The sequence below is a fragment of the Chiloscyllium plagiosum genome, chromosome 12 (assembly GCF_004010195.1).
Source record: "Chiloscyllium plagiosum isolate BGI_BamShark_2017 chromosome 12, ASM401019v2, whole genome shotgun sequence".
Lineage (NCBI taxonomy): Eukaryota > Metazoa > Chordata > Chondrichthyes > Orectolobiformes > Hemiscylliidae > Chiloscyllium > Chiloscyllium plagiosum.
Window position 1 is genome coordinate 66,030,748 of NC_057721.1, and position 12,765 is coordinate 66,043,512.

The following is a 12,765-nucleotide window of genomic DNA, read 5'->3' on the forward strand; positions in this document are numbered from 1 at the left end:
CCTTCAGGCTCTCTGCCTTTATTCCTGATGAAGGGCTTTTGCCCGAAACGTCGATTTCGAAGCTCCTTGGATGCTGCTGAACTGCTGTGCTCTTCCAGCACCACTAATCCAGAATCTGGTTTCCAGCATCTGCAGTCATTGTTTTTACCTCGATCACATGACAAACCAACCCTGACCACCTGAAGTTTTACTGAGAGTGGGGAAGGTCACTTAAGGGCCTCATCCTACCACTGTTGGAGTTTTATGGTGGCAGGACACCCAGGTTCCCTGGGCCCGAAAAGAAGTAAACCTTCAACCAGTCACCCCAACCCATCACAATTGTCATTTACTTAACTTTTCTCCTTGACATCTTGAACTCAACATTTCCTCACTTCTCTTATCTAAACATTCCACTCTGTACTTAGCTGGGCTCATCAGAGTGGTGAGACTGCCTACAGTGTACTCTCAGCAGTATCCACTGCTCCCACTGGAGTTGTTGGCAGGCAGCTCTTTAAGGTGGACTTTCCCTTTGGAATTCCCTCCTTCCATCTTAGCTGGGAGTGGGAACCATCCAGCTTGTAAAATTCAACCAATAGAAATATGCAGCACAGAAGAAGACCCATTATGTTAGTGCCAGTTGAGCAAGAGCTATCGAGTCCAAATGTATGCCCAGTTATTGTTTCTGCCTGTACCACCCTTTCAGGCAAAGACTTTCACGCCCTCTAATGTTTTCCTCCTCAATTTTCCAATTAATCCTTCTGTTGATTACTTTAAGTAAGCTTTCTTGGTTATTGATCTGCCACTAATGGAAATAATTGGAAGGGCCAATGCCTTGAAATGTTGATTCTCCTGCTCCTTGAATGCTACCTGACTTGCTGTGCTTTTCCAGTGCCACACTTTTCGACTCTGATCTCCAGCATCTGCAGTCCTCACTTTCTCTCTGTCACTGTAACCTTACTGCAAAGCCTCTTCCATGGATGCCTACCTTGAAGAAGTTCTCCTCCTCCCTTCAGAAGGATCTCAGTGAGTCTCTCTCTCACTGCACCACTCTCCCCCACCTCACCCCTAGGTCATCTCTGGGAGGGCCAATGCCCAAAACATTGACTTTCCTGTTCCTCGGATGCTGCCTGACCTGCTGTGCTTCTCCAGCGCCATATTTTTTGACTACTAATAAAAATAGATCCTCTTGTACAGTCAGTCTAGGTGTCTCAATTTTATACACATCAGTAAAGATCCCTGAAGCCTCAGTTACAAAGAAAACAAACCTGTCCACCTAACTGTTTCTTCAATTAGAACTGAGATGAAAAAAATATAACAGAATGTCTTCAAGGGGCCTCAGGATTTATTACCAGTTTCTATTTCTGGTGTTTTACACTCCATTTTACACACAGCAAGTTCCAGTAAAATAAATGGAATTGATTTCAACAAATCCCTTTAGAGGCAAGAGATGAACCTTGGTTATAACATAGATCACCTGTCCTCTTTTTTTCTAATACTTGCAGAAAACTACCAATCTGAGCCATCAGAACTCATTGGGCAAAATAATGAGCTGGGTATCTGTTACAGCTTTCAATCTTTTAAGAAGAAAAATCATGAAAGTCCACTTAAAACCTTAAAAGTCCCTTATGTACTCAATCCCTTATCAAAGCAAATAGTCCTATAACTGAAAGCCCACTTTAAAGACTGACCCCTTTAACCTCTTTGAACTGCTAAACAAAACTAAACTTATAATCAATCTGTTGCAATAATTGGTCACTTTGAAAAACAGCCAACAATTACCAATAACTTAATTGTACTCCTTGGGGTAATATCAACAAATAGCAGTTGTTGTTACTAGAATAGATTTTTTTCGATTCTCATTGACACATGTAGGCTTTTATGTTTCTATTTTTAAAGGGGTGAGGATTTAAATAGCTATACATCTTGAGTCTTTTCAACTTCCATTGACATAAGCAAGATTCTTACTAAGTTTTAAAGGGCTGGGGATTAGAATAACTTTGCTGCTTGACAATTCTATAGACCTGATCTGTCCTTTGCAGATACTTACATCTCTTCTTCAAAATCATGACTTCCACACTGTGGGATAAGACCACAGTGAATTCAAAGGATCCCGTTGAGTTTGGATTTCATGTCCAAATGGTTCACGTAATGCTTCTTTTCCTCGACTAGCAACATTTGGATCTGTTGGAATTTGGGTGGAACATCCAGATCTGGATTCTACCTGTCATTTTTAAAGGTCCACAGAATCTCAACAATGTTAAAAAATCCGGCCCATACCGTCCAGCAGAATGAGGGGCCAGGAATATATGGTTTAGCAGTACAACATCAGTGACAAGAAAACCCTGCTTTTATGAACAGAGAAAATGCACACAAATGCCATGTGGTTTTATCCTGTAGTATTCCTATAAGTGTTGATTGTACTAGCATAAATACCATAATGGTGCAAATAACGTAACATAGTAATACCATTATCCATTGTAGTTCCACAGACAATTGAACTTGGGTGTGTTTTTCTGTTATGCAAGACAGGTTCCACTTTCAGGCAGTAGGTGGTCCAAGCTTCAAGATTTGTGAGGGTTGTCATCTTCTGATTAGTGTTAATACTCTCAACCTGTGCAGCAATTAAAAAGGTCCATTAAATGGTTACAAAATCTAATAAATGAAGCAAGTCAGATAAAACAAGACATATTTAATGAAGCATTACAAAGAATTACTGTCAATATTTTCATAAAGCTACGTGTAGGCACGCACAATTCTTCTCAATATACAGGACTTTACTGATATTACTGCTGAATCCATGGAAACTCTGGTTTCAATAGGTTATTTCTACAGTGTGAAAACAGGCCTTTCAGCCCAAACAGTCCACATCGACCCTCTGAAGTGTAACCTATCCAGACCCATTTCCCTCCGACTAATGCACCTAACACTATGGGCAATTTAGCTTGGCCAATTCACTTAACCTGCACATCTTTGGACTGTGGGAGGAAACCGGTGCACCTGGACAAAATCTGTGCAGACACAGGAAGAACATGCAAACTCCACACAGACAGTCACCCGAGGCTGGAATCGAACCCAGGTCCCTGGTGCTGTGAGGTAGCAGTGCTAACCATTGAGCCACCATAGCATCAGAACAGAATACAATTTATTAATTATATTCCAGTTTTCCATTGATGCACATGTCTGAAACTTCTACACAAGGTGCTACTGTTTGAGAATTGACCTATTGGACATTTGTGCATTTATTCTCAAGGATTTTAATACCCAGACTGTACAAATTAATGATTTTTTCTGCGATTATCCTTGGAGATACAGGAAAAGAGTCTTTGAGAATTTCCTCTAATTAGAATTGTAGCTGTGACCAATTCCCTTTCTCATTAGGTGCAAAAGTACAAACTGTTTGTAAGTAATTGAAAAGAGCTGCCTCTGTTGATAAAATTAAACTGCTTTTTGTTTTACTTTCTCTCATATTCTTACCATTGATATATTCTGCTCAGGACAACATGCAATAAACAAGGACATCAAAGACATATCATGTATACACCATGTATAACACACAATCAGACTTCACTGGACATTATTGTGCACACTTTGAATTGCCATTATTGTAAACAGCGAAACCAATTTAAAAATTAACAATAGCCAATAAAGGAGTAATAACTAACAGTCAGCCAGTTGCTATGCAGTAATAAAATTGAGTAATTGTAATAAAGTTGTTAATTGTGAACATTATAACTTGATTGAGTTTGTTGATGAGGTGAAGCATGGGAACTCCACCACTTGCAGATTCCCTTCAAGTCACACAACACGCAGTGCTCTGAGGAAGGATCACTCAACCCAAAACATGAACTCTGATTTCTCTCCACAGATGCAGCCAGACCTGCTGAGCTTTTCCAGCAACTTCAGTTTTTGTCTCTGTAGCCTTTTAGGAAGATGGCTGAACCCACCACCTCATGGGTAATTGGGGAGGGGCAATAAACTGTATTGCAACATTCACGTACCATGAATGAGTAAAAACGTAATGTGGACAATCTGGAGAGGCTGTTCTTTTAAGGGAAGGCTGAAAGGAGATTTTGCAAAGTCATTCAAAATCAGGAGGTATCTGGACAGAATAAATAGAAAGAAACTGTTCCCAGTGGCAGAATGTTTGAATACCAGAGAACACTGACTTAAGGTTGAATGGCTAAAGAACCAGCAACGTTAAGGATAAACATTTCCATGAAGTGAGTGGAAGGATTTGGAATGTGTAATCTACTGACATGAGATGGAGCAAAATTTAATTGTGGTTATCAAAAGGGAACAGGATAATTATCTGAAAAGAATCACAAAGCATGAGTTTTTATTTTAGAGAGCCACCATGGTCAGAATGGGCCAAATGGCCTCCTTCGTCACTAAATTTGATGAAATGAGCAGTTCACAAATGAGTAGAACCAGGCTTTAATTGCAGCTATAAATTCAGATAATCATTGTGACCTGTAATTACATCCTTATAGGAAAATTGCACTTCGCATGGGTGAGACAATGTCAGTGAGGATGGATAAAAATAGTAAAAATGCTTGCAGGAAGGATATATTGTTTAATAACATATTAGGATAAATTATTTCTTAAATAATTTTACTTGACTGCAAAATTATTTTTGGCACATTGAACGTATTGTGCATGCTTACCAAAACGTAGAAAATAGGTGCAAAAGTAGGCCATTTGGCCGTTCGAGCCTGCACCACCATTCAATATGATAGTGGCTGATCAAGCAATCTCAGTATCCCATTCCCAACCTCTCCCTATACCCCTTGATCCCTTTAGCCACAAAGGCCATGGCCAGCTCCCTCCTGAATACATCTAATGAACTGGCCCCAACAACTTCCTGTGGGAGGGACTTCCACGGATTCACAACACTCTGAGTGAAGAAATTCTTCCTCATCTCAGTCCTGAATGGCTTACCCCTTATTTTTATACTGTGACCCCTTGTTCTGGGCTTCCTCAATATTGGGAATGTCCTTCCTGCATCTAACCTGTCCAGTCCCATCAGGATTTTATATGTTTCTATGAGATACCCCCTCATTCTTCTAAATTCCAGCAAATACAAGCCCAGTTGATTCAGCCTTTCCTTACATTTATGCCATCCTGGGAATCAGTCTGGTGAATCTTCACTGGACTCCCTCAATAGCAAGGATATCCTGCCCCAGACTAGGAGACCAAAACTGCACCTAATAGTCTATGTGTGGCACTTCAATTGAGCAGGACCCCTGCAAACTGGTGGGATGACATTAAAGGTGTTCTAGCTCAACAGGATTTATAAATACAAGGCAGTTGTGCTTTAAAAAAGACTCTGCGTTTCTAGTCCAGTGAAACGTACCTTTTCTTCCTCTCCAACTTTCCAGTAAGACACTTTGTAAGCCATGTCGAGAAAATATTCTTGCATGGATTTGTAATTATTCTCATTTACGGGTCCAATGATGTTGACATCGAGCATATCTAACCTTGGCTTCACAACCACTGAAGGCGGTCCAATTTCAGCTATGTCACAAAGACATTGGTAATCCATTTAGAAAATCAAGACAAATACATCAGTCCAAAGCAAATTAAATGGAAAATATAAAAAAGCAAAAAACAATCCTACTATGTACAGAAGGTTCAAATTCATCGATAACAGCCCATTCCGATGTCTCATTTTCGTATTCAGCTCTTACACGCAGGTAATAACCAACCATAATGGATAGCATGGACAAGTCGCATTCTGTCATTGTGATGCTTGTGCAGCCTTTCTTAAAATGGGCGTGTTTTTTAAAATCTTTATCATAATAGCTGAAAACAAAATGGATAAGAAAGCTGGTCATCATCAGGTACATTGTATGTGTGTGCCAGTGGTGGGTCATTTGAATGAACCCTTATCTCTGGGTTTGGATTCACATTCCATGTCAAGATTCAATCACAAAAACAAGGCCGACACTCCACTAACACCGAGGCAGTGCTACATTATGGAAGGTGCTGCAAAGTGTGGTAGACATTTGTGAATTGATGTTTAGTAATTTTCAAATCAAGAGATTTTTATTCAACAAAGGTATGGAAGAATATGGAGAAAAGATGAATTGGTGTGGAATATTGGAGTTAGGCTGCAGATCAACCATGATCTCGTTAAACGAGGAGAAAGTGAGGACTGCAGATGCTAGCGATCAGAGTCAAGAATGTGGTGCTGGAAAAGCACAGCAGGCCAGGCAGCATCCGAGGAGCAGGAGAATTGACATTTTGGGCATATGCCCTTCATCAGGAATGATGCTTGTGGGGCGGGGGGCTGAAAGATAAATGGGATGGGGGTGGGGCTGGGAGGAAGGAAGCTGAGAATATGACAGGTAGATGAAGGAGGGGGAGAAGGTGATAGGCCGGAGAGGAGGGTGGAGCGAACAGTGAGAAGGACAATGGACAGGTTAAGAGGGCGGTGCCGAGGTTGAGGCGTTCTTCCTTGAGGCATTGGGTGGTTAGGGTTTGGTGATGGAGGAGGCCCAGGACCTGCATGTCGGTGGAGTGAGAGGGGGAGTTAAAGTGTTCAGTCACGGGCAGTGGTGTTGGTTGGTGTGGGTATCCCAGATATATTCTCTGATATGATCTGCAAGTTGGTGTCCTGTCTTCCCGATATAGAGGAGACCACATTGGGTACAACGGATACAGTAGATGACATTTGTGGAAGTACATGTAAATTTCTGTCGGATGTGGAAGGATCCTTTGGGGCCTTGGATGGAGGTGAGGGGTAGGTGTGGCCGCAGGTTTTGCACTTCTTGCTGTGGCAGAGGAAGGTGCTGGGAGTGGGGTGTGGGCTGGTGGAGGATGTGGATCTGACAAAGGAGTCGCAGAGGGAATGGTCTCTCTGAAAAGCTGATAGGGGTGGAGAGGGAAGTATATCTCTAGTGGTGGGGTCTGTTCGTAGGTGGTGGAAGTGGCAGAGGATGATGCGATGTGTATGAAGGTTGGGGTGCAAAGTAAGGACCAAAAGTTGGGGAGGTTTCTGTCATTGGTGAGGTGGGAGGGGTGGGGGCTCAAGGACGATGGTAAGGGAAGAGGAGGAGATGCTCTGGAGGGCATCATCGACCACATGGAAGGGGAAATTGCAGTCTTTGGAGACCATATGGGATGTTCTAAGGTGGAATTGGTCATCCTGAGAACAGATGTGGTAGAGGCAGAGGAATTGGAAATAAGGAATGGCATTTTTACAGGAGGCGGGTAGAAGGAGGTGTAGTACAGGTAGCTGTGGGAATCGGTGGGTTTGTAGTAGATGTCTGTGTTAGTCGGTCACCAGAGATGGAGATGGAGAGGTCCAGAGATGAGCCGTTTTCCTCCAAGTGTCGGGTGGTTAGGGTTTGGCGATGGAGGTGGCCCAGGACTTACATGTCCTTGGTGGAGTTGGGAGGGGAGTGGAATTAAAGTGTTCAGCCATGGGGCGGTGGAGTTGTTTGGTGCAACTTGACCTGTCCATTGTCTTTCCATCTATCTCCACCCTTCTCTCCTACCTATCACCTTCTCCCTCACCTTCATCTATCCTGCATTCTCACCTTCCTTCCCATTAAATGCTGGAATAAACTTAAGCTTTACTCTTGTTCCTTGATTTTGAAAGGTGAAAATGTTTTCTCATATTGCCCTGTATATATTTATCTCCCAACCACCATCAGAAAGTTACATTACCTTACCATTATTACATGGTTGGTTGTGAGAGCTTGCTAAGTGCAACTTGGCGACTGTTCCTACATCACATCAGTGACTATACTTCAAAAGTAATGCAATTGATGATTGGGATGACCCATGATCATGAATGTTTCTATACAAATGTAAATATTATTGAAATTCTAGATGAAAATACGCATTGAAAAAATGTTTTCAAAGTTCTTAGTTTCATAACTTAAATTACATATTTGGATCGGTCCCCTTTTCACCAAGAACTAAGTTTCAGTTACCTGATGTATAACATAATTGAGTAACAAACTACTCACCTCTTAAGTGATTATGTAATATAGTGAAAGTACAGTGGAAGTAATAGCACTCACAATAGTCTCTTCAGAAAACTATTGTAAAGTGAATATGTTCAACTTGGGGCAGCACAGTGGCTCTGTGGTTAGCACTGCTGCCTCACAACGCCAGGGACACAGGTTCCACTCTCTGCCCTGGGCAACTGTTTGTGTCGAGTTTGCACATTCTCCCCATGTCCGCATGGGTTTCCTCTGGGTAGCTCGGGTTTTATCCCACACTCCAAAGATGTGCAGGCCAGGTGAATTGGCTATGCTAAATTGCCCATAGTGTTAGATGCATCAGTCAGAGGTAAATATAGGGTAGGGGAATGGGTCTGGGTGGGTTACTCTTCAGAGGGTTGGTGTGGACTTGTTGGGCCAAAGAGCCTGTTTCCATACTGTAGAGAATCTTAAAAAATGTACAAACCTATGTGACAATTATTCTTTTCCCATTTATGTAATTTATATAAGCTACAGTCCCTTTGTTGCCACTCACCTTTGGTACTCTACTGAATAATTAACATTGCCTTTGTGGTAGATTACTGGGCTCCACTGAAGCAGATTTTTAAAATTGATGGTATGCATTTTCACATTCTGTGGTACAGGTAGCTTTCCAAAAACTGTATTGATGATAAAAGAAAAGTTATATGTATATTTGTATACAATATATATTTGCAAAAAGGAATATTGTTTTGGATTGCATTTTCACCAAATTCTTCTATTGGTATGCTTCAGATCAACTGGCATGAAGTCATACATAATCATTATTTTAACCAAAGGAAGTATTTTCCTCAGTTTTTATTAACCCCACTCCATTGAGAGACAAATTAAGTTGAATTCTGGAAATAGCAGTTGGGAGGCACACACATGTGTCATCTGTTTATAATTCCTCCCATGAGGAATTTCTTTGCTCCCACTGATTACCTTCTTGAGGATGGCTGGGATCAAATACTCACACTGTGATTAATATTAATCAATTAATTAAGGTGAATGCACACTATGCCATTTGATATTATTTCATATCTACCATCAATCTACACTTTAAAGGGCAAAATAATGTTCCCCTTTCCTCTGAACTGTTCAATTAGACTATGTCCTGAAGAGCATTTTTGAAATTTAACCTCCTCTACCATCAGTGGAAGGGATCATTGAGAGAAAGTGGTCAATATTGGTTTTCCCATAAAAATGAAAGCCCATATTTGATCTTCATTCATGTGATATGATATGTGATATGGAGGTTATGGTAAATGTTTTCTGTTATTGTCTTTGGTACAAAGGATTGCCAAAAGTGTGGAAAGCAAAACTTTACAGAAAGTGTACAATAATGGGTTAATAGTTAATGGATGGTAATGAGATTGCGATATATATCATGTTGTAGCAGGGACACTGGCAATCATGTGCAAGAGTCAGAGAAGAGAGATGCAAGTGCTTCTACACAAGAGAGATTTGATTACCTAGAGTATATAATGTACTTATGTAAAGAGTTTTGAAGAAGGATGTCAGGATTTAATCTGAGTCACTTAAATGTTGAGAGAAAACTTCCAGTCCAGAAGAGTCACATATTTTTCCGAAGAAAGATCCAAATAGTATTCAAATTGGAACCAAACCAGAAACAGCTGCATGCTCATACAGATCCTTGCTGGTATTTTTCACACATTTAGACAAATGGATCTGCCGTGATCTTCTTGAATGGCACAGCAGACTCTATGGGTTTAATGACCTACGTCTGCTCTTACATCTTATGATGGAAAACCAGGTGAATCCAATTCGGGACATGCAATTCACTCCTGACTACAAACCTCTTCTCTTTTGTGGTATTCTTTAACCCAGCAACAGGTGTCCAGCTGCATTTCATGCTGAATTACTCCAAAGACATTCCAATTTTTGGAGCAGCTCACAATTAAAAGTGAGATGACTCAATGATATGTAACAGTCCACAAACCACCTCCTTGTTTTCTGGTTTAGGCAATAAGCTGTTTTACAACACATTTTATTTCTATAGTTAGTGGTTGCAGATTTACCTTCAGGCAAATTTGATAGTTGCTGCAATGCAGATAGTCGCTATATCAGCCTGCTCAGAGAGACTGTTGCACATACCTCGAGCAGTTGGATCCGAGAATCCAGGCATCCTGGCTCAGGGGTAGGGACACTACCACTGGACTACAAGTTAGTCTAATGCTAAATTACAAAACTGAGTTACTGGAATTGGTGTGAAAGTATCTTAAGAAAGTCTGCTCTTACTACTTCGACTTTACTCCAAAAATAATTTTAAAAGGAGAAAAGTAATGTTTGAAAGCTTTCTGGACTATCGCAGTGTTTCAATTTTTTAACTATCCTTCAGATTTTCATTTTAAAAAGCTGTCAAACATGGCTCTTGAAGTTATGGTGAAACTTACATAAAATTTCATTCTTTAATTTTGAGATTGACAAATATGTTTGCTTGAATAGTAAATCATCATGGGGACTAAGACAGCAGCTAGTTAAACATGCAAACAGCTCAGTCACAGAGGCAATGGCAATCTCTACCTCAGACTTATAAAGAGTAATTAATCTCAGGCGGAAAAGATCTAGTGAGGATAAGAGACCAGAGGGAGGGGTGACGTAGAGCAGGAATCCTGAAGGCAGGTGCTGTGCAGGGAGGAGTGGGACAGGGCCCAGACCACTGACCAAAGAAGTGCAGAAGACGAGGAGTTCTCATTGTGCTTGTCTCAAAATTCATGTGTTGGTTATGTAAGGGAAGGATACTGCGGATTGATTGGCCAGACAGGAGAAGGTATAAGGAGATAGTGAAAGCAATGTTTCTGATATGTTTTCCTTTCCTCTTGACCAGGAATCTACCTCCACCCAGGCCCTCAACCATGCCCATCTATTTCCCACATCTCTGCTCTAAGCTCTACTCCTCCCTCCCAGAAGCATAAGAACATTCCCTTGTCCTCGTCTTCTATTCCACTATCCTTTACATTCAATAGGTCATTCTCCACTTTCTCTACACTCGACCACTCCTCAGCAATCTCCAACTCTCATCTCCTGTACTAAGGCGCATTCCCTGGTAAGCTGAGAAGATACATCACCTGTCATTTTGCTTCTCCCATACAGAGCCCCACAGTTAAATCAAACAGTAATTTACTTGCACTTATTGCAATTTAACATTCTGTACTTGCTACACATGATACGGCCTCCTCTATGTTGAGGAACGCAAACATAAATGTGGGTAATTGTCTTGGTGGAGCACCTTTGTTTTCTACACAAGCACAACTTTGAGTTTCCATTTTAATTCTCCATTACACTTCCACTCTGACCCCTCTGTTCTCCCACATTGTGCAGAGATTAATTGAAACAATCTCGATGGGCAACACATCATCTATCAAATTGGCAATTTCACTGCCTTCAAGGCTTAACATACAGTTCAACAAATGCACACCACATCTCTGCCCCTACATTTCAGACAGGAAGTCAGAGAGAAGTACAACATAGAAACAGGCCCTTTGGTCCAACTCGTCCATGCAGACCAGATATCCTAACTTAATCTAATCCCATTTGCCAGCACTTGGCCCATATCCATCTAAACCCATCCTATTCATATACCCATCTAGATGCCTTTTAATTGCTGCAATTGTACCAGCCTCCACCACTTCCTCTGGCAATTCATTCCATACATGCACCACCCTCTGCATGAAAAGGTTGCCCCTTAGGTCCCTTTTCTATCTTTCCTCTCTCACCCAAACCTATGTCCTCTAGTTCTGGACTCCCCTACCCCAGGGAAAAGATTTTATCTATTTACCCTATTCATGTCCCTCATGATTTTATAAACCTCTATAAGGTCACCCCTCAGCCTCTGACACTCCAAGGAAATAGACCCAGCCTGTTCAGCCTCTCCCTGTAGCTCAAATCCTCCAACCCTGGCAACATCCTTGTAAATCTTTTCACGTTTCACAACATCTTTCTGATAGGAAGGAGACCATAGTTGCATGCAATATTCCAAAGTGATGGTTGCGTTTCCTCTATTACAATGTACACCTCCTGTAAACCCATCTTTGTTCCCCAATTATCTCCTTTTTTAGCAGTAGAAAGTTTTTAATTTGTCAAATATTATACTATTAAATTATTACTATACTTTCTTGGTTCTGATTAATACTATATTTGCAGATAAATTCAAAATGCTAACCTTTGAATTAGTGTGCTGTTCTGACATTGAATTGAATTTACTGAATTGAATTTATTGTTACGTGTACCGAGGCACAGTGAAAAGCTTTGTCTTGCGAGCAATACAGGCAGATCACAGAGTTAAGTAGCATAGATAGTAAATAATAGATAAACAGCAGCAAAAACAAAAACACAGGTACAGGCAAATGTTAAGAGTTTGAGACTCCATTCAATATTCTAACAACAGTCAGGTAGAAACTGTTATAAAACTGGCTCGTGCATGTGTTCAGGCCTCTGTACCTTCTCTCCAATGGTAGAGGTTGTAGAAAAACATTGCCAGGGTGGGATGGATCTTTTAAGAATGCTGGTGACCTTTCCTTGATAGCGAGCCTGGTAGATGGATTCTATGGATGGGAGGTTGGCCTTTGTGATTGTCTGGGCCGAGTTCACCACGCTCTGTAACCGTCTCCTATGTTGACTGGTACAGTTGCCATACCAGGTAGTGATATAGACAGAATGCTCTCACTGGCGCACCTATAAAAGTTGGCAAGGATATTTGCCGTCATGCCAAATTTCCTCAACTGCCAGAGCAAGAAGAGATGTTGTTGGGCCTTTTTAACAGTGCATCCACATGAAGTGTCCAAGAAAGCTT

General features: G+C 41.2%; 1 protein-coding gene across 1 annotated transcript in view; it reads right to left on the minus strand.

Annotated features, from left to right (window-relative positions):
- The window catches only part of LOC122555370 (interleukin-10 receptor subunit beta-like), a 22,092-nt gene extending 9,653 nt beyond the window's left edge, over window positions 1-12,439 (minus strand). The window contains exons 1-5 of the mRNA XM_043701308.1: window positions 12,414-12,439; window positions 8,467-8,590; window positions 5,597-5,781; window positions 5,333-5,493; window positions 2,446-2,590 (exon numbers count right to left, since the gene is read on the minus strand). Coding sequence (XP_043557243.1) covers window positions 2,446-2,590; window positions 5,333-5,493; window positions 5,597-5,781; window positions 8,467-8,555 — 580 coding nt within the window. The 5' untranslated portion in view covers window positions 8,556-8,590; window positions 12,414-12,439. The remainder of the gene's footprint in view (window positions 1-2,445; window positions 2,591-5,332; window positions 5,494-5,596; window positions 5,782-8,466; window positions 8,591-12,413) is intronic.
- Between the last annotated feature and the right edge of the window lie 326 nt (window positions 12,440-12,765).